Raw genomic sequence first — 22,885 nt, forward strand, 5'->3', positions numbered from 1 at the left:
TAGTTACGAAATATAGTTCTTTGGCGTGAATTTAGCCTTTTTACTAATTCTATCGCGGGAATATGAATTTTCAACGGGTTTTTTCAGACCGATTGATATTAAAATTTGACACAAAACTACAATTGTAGTCACAAGATAGCATGCCTAATTTCATTGATTTAGAATTGCACTTATGATTTATTGCGTTTACATTCATGTAAAAGTACAGACCAACAAATGGTCTGCTCTTTGACGAAAAAAGTATCTATATTTTAGACGCTAAAGCTGTGTACCAAATTTCTTCTACCTAACTCTGCGTTTTGCAGCTATCTAGTTCACAGTCAGGCAGACTTCCTCAAAATGTATTTAGTTCACAATTTTATAGAAATCTGCAAATTTGTTCTTAAATTCATATACCAAGTTTCCTCCACTTAGCTTAAAGCGCTTTTGAGTTATCAAGATCACAAAGAGACCGCTTGATAGACAAAGATATAATACATAAAATGCGTTTTTTGGAAAAAGCGTTTTTTGCAAAGAAGGTATGAAATGTGCAGATTCGTTTAAATTCTTGAGGATTACAATACAACCTTTATAGTTCGTATATAAGAAAGTAAAAATGATTTTCGCATGATTTGTCGGGCAATGATGCGTTTTATAACCCTAAGTAAATTAGGTTAATTTTCTAAGTTCATGTTAAAAAAATAAATTAAGATAGTTAATGCGAATTATTAGAAAATAGGATTCAAGGAATACGCGTTCTCAATTTGTACTATACACAAGAATATGATCAATCAATTTTAGTGAATGAAAGCAGTTTAGCATCATAATTCATTTGAATGATTTTAATCTACCAAATGTATAATGTATAAGGAAGTTGTATAATAAGTGCCCAATGGTAAAAGAGCAAGTCATCCTAGATTACCAATGATTTCCCTCCTTGTCTGATTGATATCTTCTATTCCAATATTTAGAATGCTACGAAATACCATTTAGAGTCGCTTCATTTAAGAGAACTTACTGCAGTGAATGACGAAATGGAGAAGAGATGAAAACAAAACCTTGAAAGTTTTGAAGCGAATAGAATATGTGAAAGTAGATATTGATCTCAGGGCATTAAAGGCCCACGATGTTTCTGATCGTGTGCAACTCGCTAATTAGACATTTCTTGATGAATCATCTTGATACTTGTTATTCTTGTTATTAAAAGAAACAATAGCTAGGATGGAAATCAAATTGAACAAAGACGAGCCCTTAAATGATTATAGTTTTAGAAATGGAATTTTCTCATATGTGTCCTGAGAATAATCATATACAAAACTAATAAAAATAGTAACATGATAAAAATATTTTTTACTTACTTTTGAAACTTTCTGGCAGAATCTTTGCATATTATAAGAGAACAAAAAAGCTTCTTACCAGCAGTTATATTCGAATCCTCTGCCATGCTCTCATTTTTAAAAATATATAGAATCCCTGTTAAATCTCTTCATTCTGAGATTTAACATGAGATACTTACCGAATTATTTATCCAAATTGAAGCATCTCAAATTAATTATTTATTATTATAAAAATTAATAGAATACTTTAATAAACTTACCAAGAAACAAATAAAAGAACAGAAGCTGGTAGAAAGGGTATGCAAAGCAACCACCTCCAGTTACTTAATGCATACGCCATCCATGGCAGCATAGCTGCACAAGATGTCCATGATGCAGCCCATGTACAGAGAACAATAGTTCTGTTCCTTGGACCCGTGTATTCCATTACTGAAACAAGAATATGGTATTTAATTGCAAGATCTAAATTGTCACAGGAATAAAAAAAATCAAGCCATAATTAATTATTAAATTTCTTACAAAAATACATCTTTAGCCTTTCAAAAACGTAACGAGTTTTTAATACTTAAGAAAAAAATAGTTAAAAATTAAAGCAATAAAAATTGTAAAAGGTAATGCTTTTACAAAAAGAAAAAAATCTGTAGTTAGTAGCTGACATCGGTGAGAGGTATTCCTACCATAGATTTACTATTCAAACCCACTCACTTCAAGCTGAAAAGCTAAATATAGTTAGGTCAAGGTACTGATAATCTTCAAGGGTTTACTTTTTGTTGGGTTTAGATTTTCTCACTCGCATTCCAGAAAAGATATGAAACAGAATTTTAAAACTTGTTTCTAATTATATAATTCTTTTTCGCAGTCTGAAATTATTCTTGAAGAAATTTCGTGGTTGAATTCCCGCATTCCTAAAGGGCTGGGTTATGCTTCAAACTATAATATCAAAAGAATAAAGAATTGCATTTCCAATGCAATTTTCTTGATATAGAAGGACAATGCGTAGTTATAATTAATTACCATGATTTTTTTTCTCTTTCTGATAGAAGACCATTGTTCTCATTGATAAATTATACGTGGGTTAGAATATATTACTAATGTTCAACAATTACTTAACAGAAACAAGAAAACAGCATTAAAAAAAATCGACATTGCCATTTCCATTTAGAATAGTTTTCCGCACAATATAATCAATCAAATGACTTTCAGAATCATAATTCAAAGTTGCGTATCCAGTTTCATTATAAAAAAAGAAAGTCTTACCTATCATGAAAGATGTTGTTGATATAGTTGATATACCAAATGCTGTTAAGAAACGAGCAGCTGTAAATGTCACATGATCCGGAGCCATGATAGTTCCCAGATTGGATAGTACTGACAAAAGCACTACCCAGCAAAATGTTTTCTTCCGACCCAGCCTGGAAAAAAAATGGACCATTATGGTTTTTTTGCTATAAATTATTTTTTTTTTATTTCTGTTCACAGGAGAAAGTATATAAAAAATTATTTAGAAAAAAAAAACTAAAAGAATCAGTACATATAGTATGTTATTATAGAAAAAAAATTAAATTGTTGATAACATTATACAAAACGTATTATTGGTTGATATTGTTTTATGCTGATGTGTGATTCATTTTTTATTTTGTAGCATTACATAATTTATTTTGCTTTGAAGCATTCTAGACAAAAGAAAAGCATAGCTTTTTAGTAAGTTCTTGAGAATTAATAAGTAATATCTACCAGCTTTTAAAATATGAGTTGAATTAATAATTTTTGTCAGAATGTTTATGAAAAATTCTTGCAGACATTTAACAACTTTTGCAATAAAATTAGCCTAATCATAATTGCCAGTGACAAAAATCAGCGAAGTACTTGACTTTGCAGTCTAGGCTATAATCAAACTTTAAATATATATTTTCCTCTTAATATTAGGATAAATAAGTTTTAAAAATTTTGAAATATATAGATACAATATGAACAAATATTGTCAAGCTTCTGTTTTTTGAAAACAATTCCTTACGATAAAATTAAACAAAGCAATTTTATTAAAGAGACACATAATATATTTAAGAAAAGTTTATAATTTCAAACTAAGCTTTTATTGATTTGGATAAAATAATCATTTAGGAGTTTGTGATTTAGGAATGAAATAAAATAGTGTTATCGTTTGTTTTTTACTTAATTTATGACTAGCTTATAATCTTTACTCTGTTGTCGTATTTAAAATTTTTAGCATGATTTTTAAATTAACGTCTGACTCATATTTAGAATGTTAAATTTGATTTGGATCTTAGATAGAACACGAGTTAATGGCTGCCAGATTTTGAAATAAAAAGTAATCAAACTATCTATTGTTCATTTCAGAATCCCATACCTGTCACCTCGAAACGATTTTCCATAGAGGAATGATACGCGGAAACATTTAATTTACTTTTTACTTGTACAAGATTATTTTTCAGGAATTTTTTGATAACCGCCTTTTTCTTTACGCTATTCTTTACGTTGATTCTCATTTTCTATCTGAACCGCACTATTTTTTTAGCTTCAAAGTTCTATGGCATTTTTATATATTGCTTGATAAAAAGTAATAATATTAGTATGTAAAATATTATTGAAAAAAGGACATTTTGTATAGTAACTGGCTAATTCTCGAAAATAAAATTGAATGGAAAACTTAAATCACCACATTTTTTTAATGTAGCATGAATATTATTCTACCACTGGATATTATTCTAATAAATCCTTTTCACCACAAACGTCGTTTAATGTGTAGCCCCTTAAGAACTTTCCAAGTAACCAGCTTTTTCAATAATAGAACACATTGGCTATGCCTCCGAATTTTATTGTATTGTTTCCAAAATGGATTTTATCACAGGAATGTTATCACTTCTTCCGGAACTTTCATAATGGTAAGTTACGCTGGCGATGCAATTGTCATGCGTTCATTATCAAACAATACGATACAGTATATTTTCTGTTCATTAGTAGCTTGGATACTTAAGCATTAACAGCCACAATGTAGCTGTCATTCAACCACACATGAAATGTTTTGAGTAAGCATCAAGCAAATTGTTATTTCGTGAATAGAATAAATGGGACCTTTTAAGAAAAAAAATGTTAAATTGTCTGGACAAAATTCTCCACGAGACTTCAAAACAAGTCTGTAAATTCCTAAGGAAACTGAGCAATTTCGCAGATGGCCGAAGAAGTGAAATTCGTAAATGGGCAAAAAGACATCACCATCAAATCTACCACGGTGAAATTCTAAACACGGATACGAAGCGAGAACAATAGCTTGGACGACCGTTACTGCAGATAGTGATTTCAACTGATCTTATCTGTGCGACTCAAGTCGATGCCGACGTATAAGAAACTAGTTACTCAACTTGAATTATGCATAGAATGGTCATTCCCTCATTAATTCCTTTCCACTCAGGCGCTACGAGCAAGTTCAAGATTAAAGTTAGCTTGTTTTTAGTATCCATATGTTTTGAGAACTTGAAGATTTCTAATGCAACACAGGTGACAGTCATTCGATAGTAGACGAAGATGATAAGAGAAACATTAGTTCAAGGAGCGGGCTGTTCAAGGAACTATAGGCATTAGAATCTGGCCCAAGTAGCGGAAGCTGATTTCATCGCTGAAGATATATATGAAGTCTAGAACATTTAATGGAAGAACTTATGACTGTTATTTTTCTGTGACCACAAAATTCGCAGAATGACCTTGGAAGTACTGTTCTTCTCCACAAAATGAAACTCTAAATATATAATCAAATCTGACCACAAGACTGATATCGAATCAGCAAGCGTCTTTTTGAAAGTATGGAAGTATAGTTAGTAGTAAAAGACAAAGAAAAAACACTTTTTTTTTCTATTGCTGGATATACTCCTTTTTCATGTTTGCTTCTTTGAAGGCTTTCATTTACTTTTAATTTCTCATCAGTTCCTATATCTTTCTTCGAAATTTCCTCTGACGGGGCATATACTTTGAATAACTCCATATCTATTTATGAAATAGGAATACAAATTCAACGGATTTAACACCTGTGTATAAGATCTATCTCGAATTTGAAGTTTTTGTCACCTTAATGTCAAATAAAATTCGATTACGAGACGCTGATTGGAGAGAGTAGTTCATAAATCATATTGGCCAACGATAGAACAGTGGCATAATAAATAATTATATTATTAGGGTTGTGCCAACAAATTACTCATAGAATACTGATTGTTTATTGCTACCTAAATTCATATGAAAATTTGTTTTTTAAATTATAATCCTATAATGAGATCATGAGAGCGTTCATTAATGTTGCCCGTTAGAAGACATTGGCAATTTTTTAAGTAAAGATACATACGGTGCATCCGCTAAGGCATAACTTATTAATGAACACAGTTTAGTTATATATTAAAGAAGTTTACTGGCATTCAAAGATTTAGACTTTGATCCCTGTAAGTAAATAAGGTTTTTAAACATACGCTTTCGTGATGACACAGAAAATACGTCAAAAAGGTATTAAAAATGATAACTTCGTTCTAGTCATGCATTTCATTATATCCATCATAATATTTTTATTCTTTTCTGTAAATCATAGCTTTAAAAAATCATAAGCATCAGATATGCAATTTAATTTATCCTATTATTATATTATGTTTATATACTTTAATTATTTCCCTTCACAATTAGAAAACCAGTTCGATCTGTAAAAACGAGAAGTACAATAGAGGATAAGAATTATTTTAAATGTGCTGAGCAAGAGTTCACTAATATATAACTCAATACTTTAAATAAATTATCTGTCCAGTTTAAATTCAGTTTTTGTTATAAGCTGAAATAATAAATTACTATTTAATATAATTCAAAATTAAAGTTGCATCAAATCGAGACGAAAATCTACAGTTATTATTTAAACCATGATAATAAAAATTTCCATTATATATGTTAGCATGTTCAACACATATGTAGAAACACCTTTACAAACATAAGAAAATCAAAAAGATTGGATTGAATTTCCAATTTTTTTGCCTTGTAAAAATGTTTTGATATGCCCTTCTTATTTTTGCTAATTAGGAGAAATGTATATGCTGAGCATGCGAAACTTTGATAAATGTTTTCTTTTATATTCGTAACCAAATATTACTTGGAGATAATCGCAAAATCCAAATGCATTCTAAAGGAAATGTTGTGAATAATTTAAAGTAGATAATAGGATATAATTTGTTTGCAAATCTATGGTGATAAATGATTTACAAATTTGCTTTTACTGTAAGTAATCTATCCCAATAATGAACCTAAAAATGATTTTTTTAAAAATGAATTTATCGAAAGAAACCTTTTTTAAGAGAAACATTTATTAAGTTGTTGATGAATTAAATAATTGAAATACGAGATAATAAATGGGAATAAATTAAAAAGTTAAACACTATGTCTACACTCATCCTGTTAAGGTCAATCATAACTTATAAAATGATACATCGATTGTTGTCCTTGAAATGTCGATTTATAGTATATCAGTCCAGTTAAAAACGCAATTCAGGATTTAAAATTGATTTGCTAAATTAAGACTAGAAAAATATCATATTTACTTCACTTATGAAAGTTATTGAAAATATTCCTTTATTAGAAAGTAGTAAATAGCTAAGTAAAAATTTGAATACTCTTGATTAAATGAAAACTATAATTCAAGAAAAAAAATTAGTGCTACAAAATCATTAAACTTAACTTTCATTAACTGACCAACGAAAGGAAAATATACAATTTCCGATTGTTAAAATATAATGTTTCCAGAAATAGTTATTTCTATTGTTATAATACAATGTAATCAGCATTGGTAAATCCTTATGTATTTATTTTTAAAATTAAAAGCATTAAATTTCTCTTTATTTAAAATGCTATCATCAATATTCTATAAAAATCTAAAAATTTTAGATAGAATAATATCATTATTTTACATAGAATATCAAAATTTTACATAAAATATTTCTTTTCCTTTAGAAATGACTGAAATCACTATTTAGGACTGAGGCCATTTCCGTAATTATTTACTGTCTCTTTTCATGAACCTTAAGTTTCTCAAATTTGAAATCCTGCTATTTAATGGAAAAATTAAGAAAAAAAAATACCTGTGCTTGCGAGTAAGTGAAATGACATTTTTAATTCATAAAATAAATACGATAATTTAATATTTTTATGATATTAGTTTGAAAACAATAAACTAGTTGATAGAAACATTTGAATTCATAAATTTCATAAAAAGTGTGAATTAAAGTTTAAAATCTTGAAATTCCACAGTTAACCCATTAACCGTCGATTATTCAGCATCTGTATCTTTGTAAAATGGTTCTTATCGTAAAAGTGGAAAGCAATTAAGATTTTTAAGGTCAGAGTCGTTATTAGGATAATTTTCAGAAAGTGATTTTCTTACGTTTCAGTCGGTCTTAGGATAATAAATGATGAACGACTTCTACATTCGAGCCGTTACATGAGAGTTTCGTTGGGATGACTTTCTACGTTCCAGCCGGTTGAAAGTTTAATAGAGATCTCAATTTTATTTATGAATTAATGATATTGATTGGTTAAATATTGAATACGTTTTAAATACAACGAAAAAAACTAAATAAAATTTATGTCAAATAGCGTCAGGAACTCATGCTTCGTCTTAGCACATCCATTTCATAATTCTCATTTTGAGTGCATTTGCCTAGGAAAAATTAGAGAGTAATAGTCTCTTTTTACTCGTTAGATACATGCCATCCTGATCAATAGGAACCTCTGTGGCATTTAAGAGATCAAAGATCCATAATAAATATGTTGTTATTTTTAATGAAAAAAACTACCTTGGCATTCTCTTTACATGCACATACCTCCATCATAGTACTATGTAGGTGGTCAATAATACAATAAAAAGAGATAAGACTGTCTTATTAGAAAGAAATTTAAATACATCTGCGAATAAGACATTATTTTATATTCAATAATTCAACAAGAAGTTGCTAATCATTAGGTTAAGAACTGTAATCCCCGTTTTACAAGATCCAAAAGCACTTAAAGTTCAGCTCATAACCATACAATTATTCAAATAGTAAAGGTGACATTTTTATTTCTCACCTTTTGTTTAAATGAAGGCAATTAGAATGAGGCAATTTAAAATGCAGAAAGTCTTCGACCCGGCTACCACTAAATTGGGATTAGTTCGCTTCTTAATTATAGATTCCAAGTTCCTGAAGTCATATTCTTTAAGATTACTTTGAACATGAATCGCTAAAAATATCTGCATTTAACCGAGGAAATCGTGCGTATAATTAGAAGTATAATTCTGACTCGCTGCTTTTAAAAAGACGTTTAAATATGATAATAATTTAGGAAACGTTGGTGGTCCTGTGAAACAACTCATCGAAGTCCCTCATAAGACACTTTATTATTCTGGTTGCAAAATCTATTTTTACCCAAATGAGTGCTCTTTAAAAATTACCTACGCAATAATGAAAAGTTTGGTATTAAATTAATGGACAATGGAGATGAAAATTCGCGTCGTCCTTTTATAATACAAATTATTCAATGGGCAATTACTTCAAAAATAGGGAAATAATATGTTAAAGATAAATAGGTTAAAGATATGGAAATATTATTGTGATATTCAAATTGAATTATATTAATTTTAAATTAATGCAATGTACTCGTGATTACTAAAAAAATCATTCTCTTATCTTGACAAATTCTAGAACTTTTTGAAATAAAATATTTTGTTTTCCATTCTCTTAAACAACGAGTGAAACTGTTGGCGGCCTGGTTTAGGGTTACGGCCTGTAGGGCAAACTGAAGATCGAAATTTTTTTATCTTATGGATTATGCAAATACATGAACATATATTATCTGGGTGATTAAGCATTTGTTGCTGGGTGTGAATTAATTTTTATAAGTTACGTCGCTATGATGTTTCACATTTCTTATGTTGAAGAATAAATTGATCGCCTTGAATATTTTTTTGGATGAAAAAAAAGGTTTCTTCATTTAAATCAACCACATCCTTTAAGACGTTTCCAAATTGCCGTTGTCCATCATTTAAAATATTATACAAGATAATCTTATAAAAGAGATCTGTATGAGAAAGTTAAAAAAAATTTCATGCTAAAAATCATTTATATTTTTTTCTCAGGATGAATTGGATAAAAAATTCACAATATCCTGCTGAAGGAAAGGAAATATTGCGAAGTAGACAAATAAAATACAAGATCCGGCTTTTGCCATATGATATCTCTATCGATATTTGATGTACTACAGTCATCATTTTATAATCTGGGAATCATTTTTATTGTTGATGAACTTGATATCAGGGTACCTACATTCAAAATGCATCTTATTTTGCTTGTATACGATTTTCTCCTCGTTGCAAGATACATGATTTCTGAATGAAGAAAACTACACATTAACCATCGTCAGTGACTTTCTCTGGGAATCCCTGGTCATAGAAATAATTTAGAGAAAATTAATGTGAAAACCTAGGAATTTCGGAAAGTTACAAATTCATTTTATTGTTAAACCTACCAATAAGAAAGGAAGTTTGGAGACAACAGCGTGAAAATAATAGGGTTTCTACCGAAGTTTTATGCGAAATAAATTAACTTGCACGAAATTAGTTTTTCTTCGCGTCGTTGCCTCAAGAAAATTGAACTGTCGCCACTATTTTTTTACAGCGGGGGCAAATAACAATGTGATTTTTAACAACTGCCGGGAGAAAATAAGTAGGCCGCCTGCTTACATAACTGTTCAGTCCATTGAAATCGAAAGAAGGGTGACTGCAGATGACCTTGAGAATTGCCAAAATGCCACCGATCGTTGTTTTTCTCCAAAGTTCGAACTTCATCTACCGCAAGATGATAATGATTGTTATTATTTCCACATAACATGTCTCAAATACGATGCACCAACAATCGTCGCACGCAATTCAAGCATCGCAACTGTCTTGGGTCGTGTTATGGCATTCCATGTATGAAAGGAACCGGTCACCTTATCCTTTGTGTACTTCCTATGCATTCAAATTGATTAATTAAAGAAAGATGGCAGTAAGTGCTGGCCGTTATTTAGACACTATCAGAAAGTTCAAACTCGATTAGAAAGCCCTTGAAAGGACATCTATTTTCACTTTGTTCCACGTGAATTCATATAATGACGTACAATTATAAATAGAATGCATTTGATAACAACATAAACTTAAAGATAATTTTTAACCTTGTTAAGTCGTTTCAACAGTCATTAGTATAAGTGAATATCATTCTTATCAGATAAAGAAATAATAATTTTGGTTACAGCAGTTATGTAATTGCTAAAAGATCGATGCATAATAGTGTTATTCTAATATAATTCCAAGGCTTTCATCACAATTTTACTTTTATTTTGACAGTCTAATTTGTAGAGAAGAAAAATTGTTTGATTCTTGTTTATATCACATATAAGCAGCAACACCTTAAGAAAACGTCCATGCTTTTTTAAATTAGTTCAAATTGAAATAACAAATTGATTTCAAAAACCTATTACCGAAATAAAATTGCTGTTAGTTACATTTACAATTAATATGTGCTTTAGTTCTACTAACTTGGTTTATGACTTAGAACTTTTTAAATAATTGAGCAACAGTACAAACTGTGTTTGATCAAATCCGTCGTATTGTTTCGAAAAGTGTTATGAATTTCGTACAATGTTCAGGTTAAAGTACTTTAAACTTGAAAATAGGCAAGATCACAGGTTGCATTAAACGACAGCTGTTTGGTTGATTTAGCGATCTCATATTTGGAATCAGGAGTGATTTTTTTGTGTGATAGCATTTTTATAAAAATTGTTTTGCTAAAATAAAAAAAGATACAACTAATATGTAAATTTATTTGATTTCATTTTAGTGCCATAGAATTTTTTCTAAATATTTTATCTGAAATAAATTCTTATTGTTTGGACATTTAAATGTCTATCCGCTGTTGTATGAACAGGGGAAAAATATCTTCTTGCTGAATGTTGTTAACAAGACAAATGGATCTTGTAGATGGTACTGAAATTAACTCGGAGCTTCAAGAAAAACATTTTAAGTTTAAGTGGATAAGAGCATACTTCTCTCATTAACGAAAATTTATAATAACCTTAATTCTAAAGATATCCTTTTGCAAAAACATTGGTTGTAAATATTCGATTCTTATAACAAAGTTTTTCTAGAAAATAATTTTAAGAAATAGAGAAAAAGAAAGCAATCCGAGCAAACTAAATAAAAATTTGATTTTGCAATCATTTTCTGGATTTAACATCCTTTTTTCCAAATTCACTAGATTTATAAAAAAAAGATTATATAACAGCTCAAACATGCCAGTGGCCTTTTCTTCTTGAAATAGTACAACAGCGATGATCAAGTCTATGATGCAACTTGGCATCATAATTTTCAAACCTTCAAATTAACTTTAAAGTATGCGAAAAGGGCTGATTTAATCTAACACCTTTTAGTCGAAAAAGATACTTAGATTTATTATCATCAGAGTTTCGCAAGTCTCATTGCAGCTTTGGCCTGAATAAAAATGTGGATGTTAAAATTTCCGATTACTGAGCGTCATGCCTCTTAATCGATGCATTACTATCTGACATAAGATCTTTTCGCGTCGGATTTTTTTAACATTGCATAAAATTAGCTTAAAAGCTTTTGAAATGAAAGATTTACATATATTAACATTCAAATTGAAAAGAAACTTATGTGAAGTTTATGAGTAAAACAATTTACTTTCTATAGTCAAGTGCACATATTGAACCCAAGAAAATTTAAACACAAAACATATTGCCATAGTAATTTAAATATAAAATAATATGTTGATCGATTCAATTCATGATATATTATATTATCAGTATGGAGTATTACATAAGGACGATTCAAGATATTTATCAACTTCCTTTTTATTTAATTGCGTTACTACTTCGGATCTAAAACTATCATTAAGAAAAAAAAGTTTATTTCTTTCTTGGTAAATTTCTTAAAGAATTCAATTATAATAACATAAAAATTATGGTTTAGAGATATATAGCAACGTATAGATTTCGAAGGATTTTTGAAATTATAGGCATTCTCTCTGTGAAATCTTCTAACTTCAACTTCCCCTTAGATGAGATAAACTTTCTCTTTCAGAATCAACTGAAACCATTTTAATGTTATCTTGTTCACAATCTCTTGACCGAATTCTAGAATATGTTTAAATGTAATAGCCTTCGGCAAATCTGAGACTTACCTGTCTGTGAGGCAGCCGAAAAAAAGTTGGCCGAGGATGGACCCAACCCAGTAGAAGGTATGGACAACATAAACTCTCCACGCATTTTCGCATACCCAGTCATTCTGAAAGTATAAACCATTAAGGATTATTCATTTGTCGTTGAAAACAACAATAAAAAAACTTAAGAACTAGTTCTAAATAACCCCAATCAAAAGTTAAAAGCTATGCTTCCTTTCTTGATTGGGTGTGGTAAAAATATCACTCATCTGATCTCTAAGCAAGACTCATCATTAACGAAATCGGATCATGAGCGGTTAACGACATACAGCAAAACATTTCGTGATGGCTCACTTGAAGACGAGTGAAAACCACCCTGGTTTTCTAAATGCTTTTAGCACGTCGAAAGCGTGATTTGTGACAAAGGTTGCCCCACATCGTGGAAGAATCTTTAACGTGGTTTTTTACAACAACTTTTTACAGAAAACATTTTCTTGTATGTCCAGCTTAAACGAATGTTGGTGATTCCAGAGATAATATACAGGTAAGAGGGGCATTCAGTTAAACGGGAAACATACTATAATTACGGTATTATCCATCTATTTTCCATACCACAACATTCGTTGAAAAGAGAAGAAAAGTGAAAGGACTGACTATGCTAAGTATACAAAGTAATGTAAAGTTATATTTAAAACACTTAAAATAAGTATGAGTGACAAAAAATTTATAAATATATAAATTTTACGTATGTTAGAATGATGTAAACAATAAATAAAGAAAGAAAATAAGCAAAAGGTATTATCAGCAATTTGTTCATTTTTTGAAACAATATTATCAGTGTCCTTATTTGTCCTTTGCAGTAAATTTTGGTTAGTGTAAAACATATTATAGGCAATCTCTGGTTAATTTTATGGTTGTCTGTTTCCATCATTATAAAGATAAGGGTGTTTCTTAGACTTTTTCTCAAGTCAATGAAACGCTAAATTCCTTAGTTTTCCTTACTTGCCATAAATCGTTTGACTGAAAGTACCCAACTCATAAATAACTTTTATTAATTTGATTGCAAACAAATTTAATTTTTCTCTTTTTAAATAAGGCTGGAAGAATTTTTTTTTTATTTTAAAAATAGTATTTTACCTGGATCATCGTCTGTCCACATAATTTTTATATGCAAGAAATTATTTTAAAAAAGGATTCGCAAGATTTTGGGCACTATTTTATGTAAAATGTTCGATTAATGTTGTCTGAATGAGAAGTTCGGAACGTTTCTTGTTACTGGTTGCATAGTTAAGATGAACAAGAGTTCAGGACGTAATAATATATACAGACCAATGAACAAACTTTCCATCTCCCGGTTGTAAGCCGATACTTTTCATAATGCTATTTATTTACACCATTTGAATTGTCAGAGACATGTTTGAAGAGAAAAATTTATAAAACGTTTTGAATTAATAATTGCAGTTATTTCAGAACGAAAGTATTTTAACAGTTCTGAATGAAATGTTTAGTATATGATTCTTGAATTTAAATAAAAGTTATGTCTGTACAATATAAGTGGATTTTATTTAATGAAGCAGTGTTAATAGTAAGGGTTTTTCACTTGAAGTACCAACACTGGTTAGTATATTTTCAATAGCATCATGAAATACTACAATTTATTCCTTTATTTCTTTTTCAGTCATATAAGGCATTTAAATATGTACATAACTAATTTAGATTCACGGATTTTAAAACAAATTTTTAAGCAAATGCTCTCTTGTTTCTATTTTTGTATTCGTTTCTTTAAAATAACTTCGATGGCCTATGGCATATATTAATGGAATGTTTTCGTTACGTTTCAAGATTTTATCAGTCAAAACTTCTCACTGATTAATGTAAGTTTCCTCATTAATTTAATTGCGAAATATTATCATATTATAATTTTTGCGAGAGAAAATATTAAATTAAATAAATTATTAATAGAGAAATTTTTTTTTCTTCCGGAATTACAGTTATTAATATCAAAACAGTCTTTCTCTGGTTCAATGATATATATTCATCGTTCACTTGCATGATGTTGATTATAGTCAAATGTTACATTATTTAAAATGGCGAAATATACATGAATTTCTATAAACTTCCTTTACTTCAGAGTGTAAGAATTTACAAGAATATGAGAAAAAAATATCTCAACAGTCACACTTCATTTAAAGAAAACCGTAATTTCACAATACTTTATTATATGATGGAAAGGAATGATGATTTGGAACATAAAAACAATTCGTGACATTTTAAAAGGTACAAATGAAAATTTCTGCCAGTGATTCATTTGAAATATTCAAAAGAAAAAAAAATATTATATTTTACAGTCACTATCTTTATACATAAGTACTGAAATGGATCAAGAGATATTGTTATCTTTATTTTATTCTTCCATTCTTCATTGAATGGAGTGCAAAAACATTTTGAGAATTTCTCATGAGCTATAAAAAAATTATATAAAATTATCTGATGTCGATTACATCAAATGACACATTACACTTTGATTATGTCAAGCATAAAATTTATGCAAAATATCTTAATAGATCATCTGCATTCCACAGAAGAAAATGTTGTCTGGCGGCGTTTCCTTTTGATGCGGACATAGGCAAAGTCTTTTGACAATTTTATCCCTACTTTTGATTTATAATATGTTTTCTCTTGTGTTCCATTAATATAAAAAAGCTAATGAAAGATAACTGTTAGATATTGAATATCTCAGTAATTATAGTTTATTGTCGTATAAACTTAACATTTCAACATTTTTTTCTTTCCTTCGTATTAATACTGTTCTTAATATATAGATATCGATTTCTTTAACGGTACATCGCTATAATTGATTCAGGTTTTGATCACTAGTGATCATATCCTAGGTGACGAGAAATTACCGATGAATGAGGCCGGATTGGTTAGTAATATTGAACTAGCATTATTGTGATCTCGGATAGGCATCAAATTTAGCCCATGTCTTTCAGAGTTAAAATTAGATCAGAAAAACTAATAAATAATTTTCAATCGTTGATATTATATCTTTCTCAGTTATCTCTACAGCAAACTGACTTTGCATTACAATAATAACTGTGGTAATATGAAATATTCTATCAGTTATGCAATCGAAACGTAACGTCTGTGATCCACCTAGAATTAGAATTGTTTTAGATAGGTGACTACTTTGGAAAGTCGATTTTTTGTGGAAGTAATGAATTTTTTTTAATTTAAAATTCTCAATGCTAGAACAGGTTTCTTTGGAAAACCGTTTGAATTTCGCTTCAATTTGGGGGGGGGGTGATATTTACATTTGGGGATTGATTTTTACATGTGAATTTACATATGCTTTAATGCTATTTTACATTTTAGATGTCGTATTCCCAAATTCTAATCTTTGACAGAATTTTCTTACAAAAGCCTCATAAATTAAAAACTAATCCATATTTTTTATTCCTATTTGGTATAACAATAACTGCAATTCCTGATCTAGAGAATAAGAAATCTATTCATTAGAAGTATTTTTCAGTTGTTTTAATATCTCACAATGTGAAAAAATTTAAAATTTCAAGTTATTTATCATTCGAATCATAATATTTAAAGAATGGACAGAAATCCAACTTATTTTTTAGTTCAGGAACTAGGTAATATATTTCTTAGGCTATCTGCAAATTTTTAGCATTTTTTTTATTTGAATAAACTTCTAAACGAGAAGATTATTGCTTTATATTTAAAGAGCTTTCTTTTTAGCCAAAGAATTCCAATTTTCGAATCCTTTCTTTTTTTCTAATTTTTAAAAAACTTTTATCACATAATTGGTATATTATTATTTTAGGAATGTTTATTTTCAATCTTTTTTATGCAAAAATTAAAAAATGTAACTATATTAGAGCGTTTTTCAAAAACTCTATTCCTGTCACATACCTTAATTAGCTTCTTCTTCCGATTTCTGACTGCATATCAATAAGATTACAATTCGCTATTCCTTGCATATGTGTATACCAATTCATTCAAATGGAAGTTTAAAATCAGTTTAATTAGAATGGCTGATCATTTATAGAGTGTTTGGATTCTATAGAAAACACCTCGATGTTGAGATTCGAAAACAATTGTGAGATGAATGTGAGTTTGTAATTTCTAAATGAATGCTAATAATCTTAGTCCTTGTCATTATACCGATGCAAAAATGCAAAATATTTGGCTTTGGTCATGTTTTATTACTCTAAATACGTAAATTGATAGAAAGTAAATGTAAAAGCCTACGCTTTTTGCACAGGAAGTCAATATTCGGCTATTTCGACCACACGAAAAACTCAGCAGATTCTCTCAATCTAAAAGAAAGAGTACTACTTTTTAAAAGCCAAATCTGTTTGAAAAGCAATTAGTAAACTAGTTGCGAAAAGAGTAACGTAATTAGCTGTCAAAAGTTAAGCGTATATGGATCTATTTTAATTGAAATGAATTGCGCTAATCCAAAACATCCCCATATCGAGTTTATAAATCCTAAAGATTGCATGATAGACGTTTGTTTAAGAAATTTGTAAGAAGTTATCCCTAAAAAAAGATGAAAGTATGATGAATGACGTAAGTGAAATTGTATAGGATTAATTTATCACTTCCTTTTCATTTCAAAACATTTTAAGTATTCCGTATAAATGGCTGACTATCAATCACTTCGAGCGAGAAAAGTGGTCCTCGTGAGAAGGTAGATTTTTCGGAAGTTCTTTTAGAAAAAATCAAACTGGTTATGTAAAAAAGATGTCGTTGTAACTCACTGAATTCTACAGATAAATATAAGCATCTTATGTAAATAAACACGATTCTATAAAACGAACACTTCGGAAATAAAAAAAAAAAACGACTTAATTTCAAAATTATAGACTTTTGTTTTATGTAGCACATGAATACGTAAAGTTAATTTTTTGAACTTCAGCAATAAATCGTAAATAAATCAAAAATTTTCTCACTGCCGTGCTGTAATTCCCAAAACAGGTGATCTGAAAAAACGATGCTGAACAATCAAATTCAAACACGAACATTCATTTACCAACCCACAGAAAGGAATGCAATAGTTCAATGGACGCAATTATTGCTCTGTTCTGTGCGTGATCGACGTCACGATAAATCGTAAATTCATCTTCCAAACGAGGGACGCTGATAAAAGCAATCGTTCAATCGTCCTTTTTCGGAGAGAAGGGACTAATAACAGATAAAATTTAGTAATCTTTCCAATAATAATTCTTTATTATAAAATTTAAAGAATTATGTAATTTCTCATTATCATTTTTATGAAATGTAAGTTTTTGCAATAATACTTTAATTTGCAAGTGTATCCTCTATATTAGAATTCCTATAATTTAAATATGAAAGAAAGTGAATCGGTCACATTTTAATTTAAATAATCACACAATGTGCGATGTTTAAAGGCATTTAGGGATGCCATTCAATCATTCAACAATCATTCAATGATTGTTTAATGAAGCTTTGAAGTCAAATTTTAGCGGCATAATTTTATGATCCCTTTACGTTTCATGAAAAATATTTAACGCTTATGTATTTCATTTGCAATGTGATCAATCAGCATTTTTGTTTATACTTTTTATATTCAAATAATAATTTTAAAAATAAAAAAAAACCTTAAAATAAAATTAATTAAAAAAAACTCTAAAACAATGTGAGTATCGCTAAAAAAGTCTTACCTTGAATAAGTGCGGTTAATTGCATACTGCAACTATGGCTTGATTTTCACATAAATAATTAAATGTGGATATAGCTTAATGAAACAATAATTTTTTAAGATAAAAAATGTTCGGGAAAAATTGCGAGATTATTAGTCGGAACCAAGCATACTAGGATTTAATTGATTTTTAGCAATATTTTTTAAATCTTTGTGGTAATATGCAACAGACAATATTTGATAAAAGCTTACTAAAAAAAACTATGACAACTCAATTCACATATAACCACATATGTCATAAATAACATTTTGAAACCATCATCGTTCTTTAGAAATTTTTTGAATTAAGATGAGCGTAGAATTTACTTTAGATTCTACTTTAAAAAAAACAACCTAGAAACTTTACATACTAAGTTCCCTTTATTTATAATTCATCTACCTAATTATGAAGAAAGGTGATGTAATTTATAATGTAAGGAATAGCATATTTTAAAAATGCAATCTTTTGAAAAACTATTTATGACTCGTTAAACAGTTGTTTCCATGAAGATGTCACACAAAATATTCAGTGCTTCCTCTTAATATACAATGCATTCACATCTCAGAATAGAATATGGCTCTTCATAAGAATTCCTCTTTGCACATAGTTATAATAATTGTCTTCAACTATGAATTAAGTCTTGTGAACCTTAACTTTTATTAGACATAGTTCTCTCTAAACACTGTGTACTAATTAATGAAGATTAAATAATTACATGATAGTCGTCATCTTGATGATAATTAAAGCCATTTTCCTGTTGTGGTAGCTCGTCGCTAAACAACTAGATTGTTTCCAAATAAACCATTATGTTTCTTACTTCTGGGAAAAGTTAATAACTTAAGTCTAAAAATGGCTCATACAACATAACTGGTGAGTAAAAGATTAAATAAAAGCTAATGAGCACACTTTTATAGAGATAAAATGTTTTCCGTGTGTTGTGAAGAGAGTTATAATATTGAAGATTGTGTAAAAGTCAAGATAGAAAAATTTACTGTAATATTGCGAGATTTACAGAAAATGATTTAAAAAAACTTTTCTCATAAAAGCATGGCTTTTTTTTCAATTTGAACGCCGTTGATTAAAAGTACAATTTTAATATCCCTTAATGTGAGCGCAATATGATTGATGTAGACAAATTAATATTATCTGATAATAATCCAGCGTTTTGGAAAAAGAATTTCAATGGTTATTAAAAACTCATGTTCATGTGTCACGTTCTTCTTTCACGACAATATTTTAAAACGAAGCCGATGATACTGGGTGTGAAAACAGTAGATCTAAAGCGCACGGCCTCTTTAGATCTACAACAAAAGGCAGATCTCTACATGTCTAAATATGATGGAGAGGTTATATTGCAGCTGTTAACACTTAGCCGACAATCATGAATTTTCTCTTTAGGAGGTCTGTTCAAGTAATCCACGGCTTTTTAACGAAGTCTGTGTGGTCCTAGCGATTCCTTTTATCGCAAAATCTCATATCAATGAATCAGAAAGATATACAATTATCTGAGTCAATCTTACTTTTAAAATTTTTTCATAACCTCTATTAATCCCATCGATTTTCTTTTCAAAGGTGATGTGATCATCTAGTTTATTGTCTAGCGCAATTTAATCTGCATTTGATATAATTTGGAATTTACTTAAAGATTTCGAAATGGTTTATTAACCAATTTGTCTGCCTTAAAATTTTTAATATTAAAAATATCGAATCAGCAGTTAAAATTATGCTTTTTAAGATTAGAGAATAATTATAAATGCCTCATAATCTTAGACAACAAAAATAATAGATTTTCTTAAAAATTTTTTTTAACTGGAATTAGTGAGAAACATTTCATTACAAAGCATTTAAAATAAACTATTCATTAAATAATATTAATTTATGTTTAAATGCTTGGGCGAGAAATTTCATTTTCAAAATATAGATTTGTTTACATTTAGAACAAAATTAAGGATCTTTTAAACTTTCCGAAAATGATTTAACTGTCTTCAGATAAGAAGTAGGGAAATTTTATATTTTACTCCTTACTGAAAATTGTTCATCAGAAAAAAGCTACATATTATGTTTTTATCAATTGAGTTTTATGCTCATTTTTTATTTAAGTAAGAAAAAGTTTTGACCGCAATCCTCTTTTAGAAGAGATTTTTTTTCTATTTTGTATATCATTTCATTATAAATTGTTTATAATATTTTATATAATTTTGCAGTATTTCAAAAGTGGGAAATGAAACTTTTTATTTAAGAAGTTGTAATAAATATTTTTCTCTTTTTTAACTAAAAATAAAATAAAATCTGAACTAAGTACATTGTATATAAATTTTAAAGAGTTTCCGGTAATATTGACCCTCCATATGCTTAAAACTTTTTAATGTACTTTTGCCATTTTTAAACGAGATATATAGTGGTTGACACATTTTTTGTGATAAAATTCAAGTTCGTATATTTTGTGGTATATGAACAGAAAATATGCCAAGGAAACTTATAATGTATAACAGACATTATCGTTACAGATAAACTTACGCCATTTTCTCTTTGTTTGCAAAAAAGCATGGTGGAAAAGACATAGTTCATTAATTATTAATATGACGGCAGCCAAACAACTCTTGATTGAAAGAATAGTGTAGAAAATTTCAAAATAAAAACAATGACGTTCAAAGAAAAAAATTTACTAAATGAAAGATCATCAACTAAACAATGAGCAGACATTCAAAAAGCGAGAGGAATGTTTAGTATTTCTAATTCTGAATTGTTTATTAACTTTTCTGAAATAGATAGTTCTGTCATTTCTTGACATTTTCATTCATTTTATCAGTGCTCAAATTTAGAAGAGTCGTCCCGCAGCAAATACAAATTAAGCGCAAATCGTTGCTTATAAAATTTCATGCTTAAAAACAATTTGAGTAGAAAAAGAACTGATGCTGATTGTGGTGCATGATGATAGTATGATCCGGTTTATGAGTTTTCTTCTAAAGTTAATGATCTATCTCAAAAAAAATATAGGGAAGTGTATGCAAACAGTAAAAGATAGTTAAAACGAGTATGGTTTATAACGAAAATTCCGCTATTACGAGTGAGTTGAAATGCAACATTTACATTCTAATCTTAAAAATACAAAAAAAAAAGTTTTGATTATAATAAGTAAAGACTAAATTTTTGCTATAAAATTGATGTTAAAATTAACGACTCAAAAAATATCGAGTCTTGTTTAGCAATGATCTCATAAAAAACCATGAAAACAAAAAAGTTTTGATAAAGCTTGGAAGTATCTTTTAGCTGCACAGAATTCTATCCCTGGGGCACATATGGCAAGCAAGCAAGAGTTTCAAAAGGAATTAATTTGAAGATGCTGCTACAGATTTGCATTTATCAGAAAATAAACCTTGATAGCTAGAACTTTAAAGTCAAGAAGTTTGGAAGATTTTTCTTTATAGAGTATGATTAAGATGTGGTTACACGGAGTGAAGAGGCAGATAGGAACACTGTTTAATTCCACAGAAGGGATTCAACAAAGGAGTTTATATTAGCTTCGTCTTATTAATGCTCTGATTTAAGGTCCCAAGAGATTTATTTCGGGACGGCCATCGTAATTTTGAGCCATGATCAGAAGACGAAGACGATAATTGAGTCACACCCACGTTCCGAATTTCGGCACAACAACAGGAAGAAGACATATGATACTCAAAGGATTTAACGAATACCGAGCCCATATATACGGCAGTTAATCCTCGATCCTCCGGGAACCAAGTCGGATCTCTGACCCATGATCACAACGACTCCTTTTTATGAGAGGAAGAATAAATGAATGAATTAAAAACGTTGTTCAGAAAAAAGATTTCAAAGAGGCATTGAATGCTATTGAACAGTTTTAAAGTTCTTCAAACGTTTTAATACCAGAAACTGCTGCAGCACATGAAGTGCAGAATAATACTATCTAGCCAATAGTTTGTAAATAAAATGCATCGTATATTTTTGATATGTGTTTTAATAAAAACAACTCTAAAAAAAAGACAAAATTAGGAAAGAAAGTATGCTTATTTCATTTTTAGGATTCTTTATCGTATTTTACTCTGTCCTAGCTTGTTTAGAATATGAATCCAGTAATAACGTAATTTCGCTGCAATTGTGTTTCGTCATTATAAACGGATTTCTACTGTATTTTTTATACAATATGAAATATATTCTTTGTAACAATTCTGTACTTCTACTTTGATTGCAAGATGATAAATTAACTTATGAATATTCAGGATCCAATACTTTCGTGACTTTATTATCAAAATCATTTTGCAGAAATCAAATCAATCAAAATCATTTTGCAGAAATCAAATCAATCAAAATCTTTATGCAGAATTAATATAAATTCATTAGAACAGTGGGACTTAAACATTTAACAAATATTATTTTTTAAAGAAATAACTTTTAATAAGCGGCATAACAATTGCTTTGGAAATAAATGAGGTATTCAACTTTAACATTAAACCATATTGTACGTGGCTTCCAGTTTCATAATAATTATCATGTAAAAGCGTTCCTATAATCAATCGCATGTTTTGCACTAAATAGATATTTCGTGTAAAGAATGCGGCATTTTAGAAAGTGAACAAAATGGTTCAGTGCATTCCTTTTTTTT

General features: G+C 29.1%; 1 protein-coding gene across 1 annotated transcript in view; it reads right to left on the bottom strand.

The window, feature by feature from the left end:
* LOC129960875 (solute carrier family 22 member 13-like) overlaps window positions 1–22,885 on the bottom strand; it is a 105,313-nt gene that overhangs the window by 36,884 nt on the left and 45,544 nt on the right. Inside the window, exons 2-4 of the mRNA XM_056074583.1 lie at window positions 12,563–12,666; window positions 2,574–2,728; window positions 1,577–1,745 (exon numbers count right to left, since the gene is read on the bottom strand). Of these exons, the coding sequence (XP_055930558.1) occupies window positions 1,577–1,745; window positions 2,574–2,728; window positions 12,563–12,666 (428 nt within the window). The remainder of the gene's footprint in view (window positions 1–1,576; window positions 1,746–2,573; window positions 2,729–12,562; window positions 12,667–22,885) is intronic.

The sequence above is a fragment of the Argiope bruennichi genome, chromosome X2 (assembly GCF_947563725.1).
Source record: "Argiope bruennichi chromosome X2, qqArgBrue1.1, whole genome shotgun sequence".
Classification (NCBI taxonomy): Eukaryota; Metazoa; Arthropoda; class Arachnida; order Araneae; family Araneidae; genus Argiope; species Argiope bruennichi.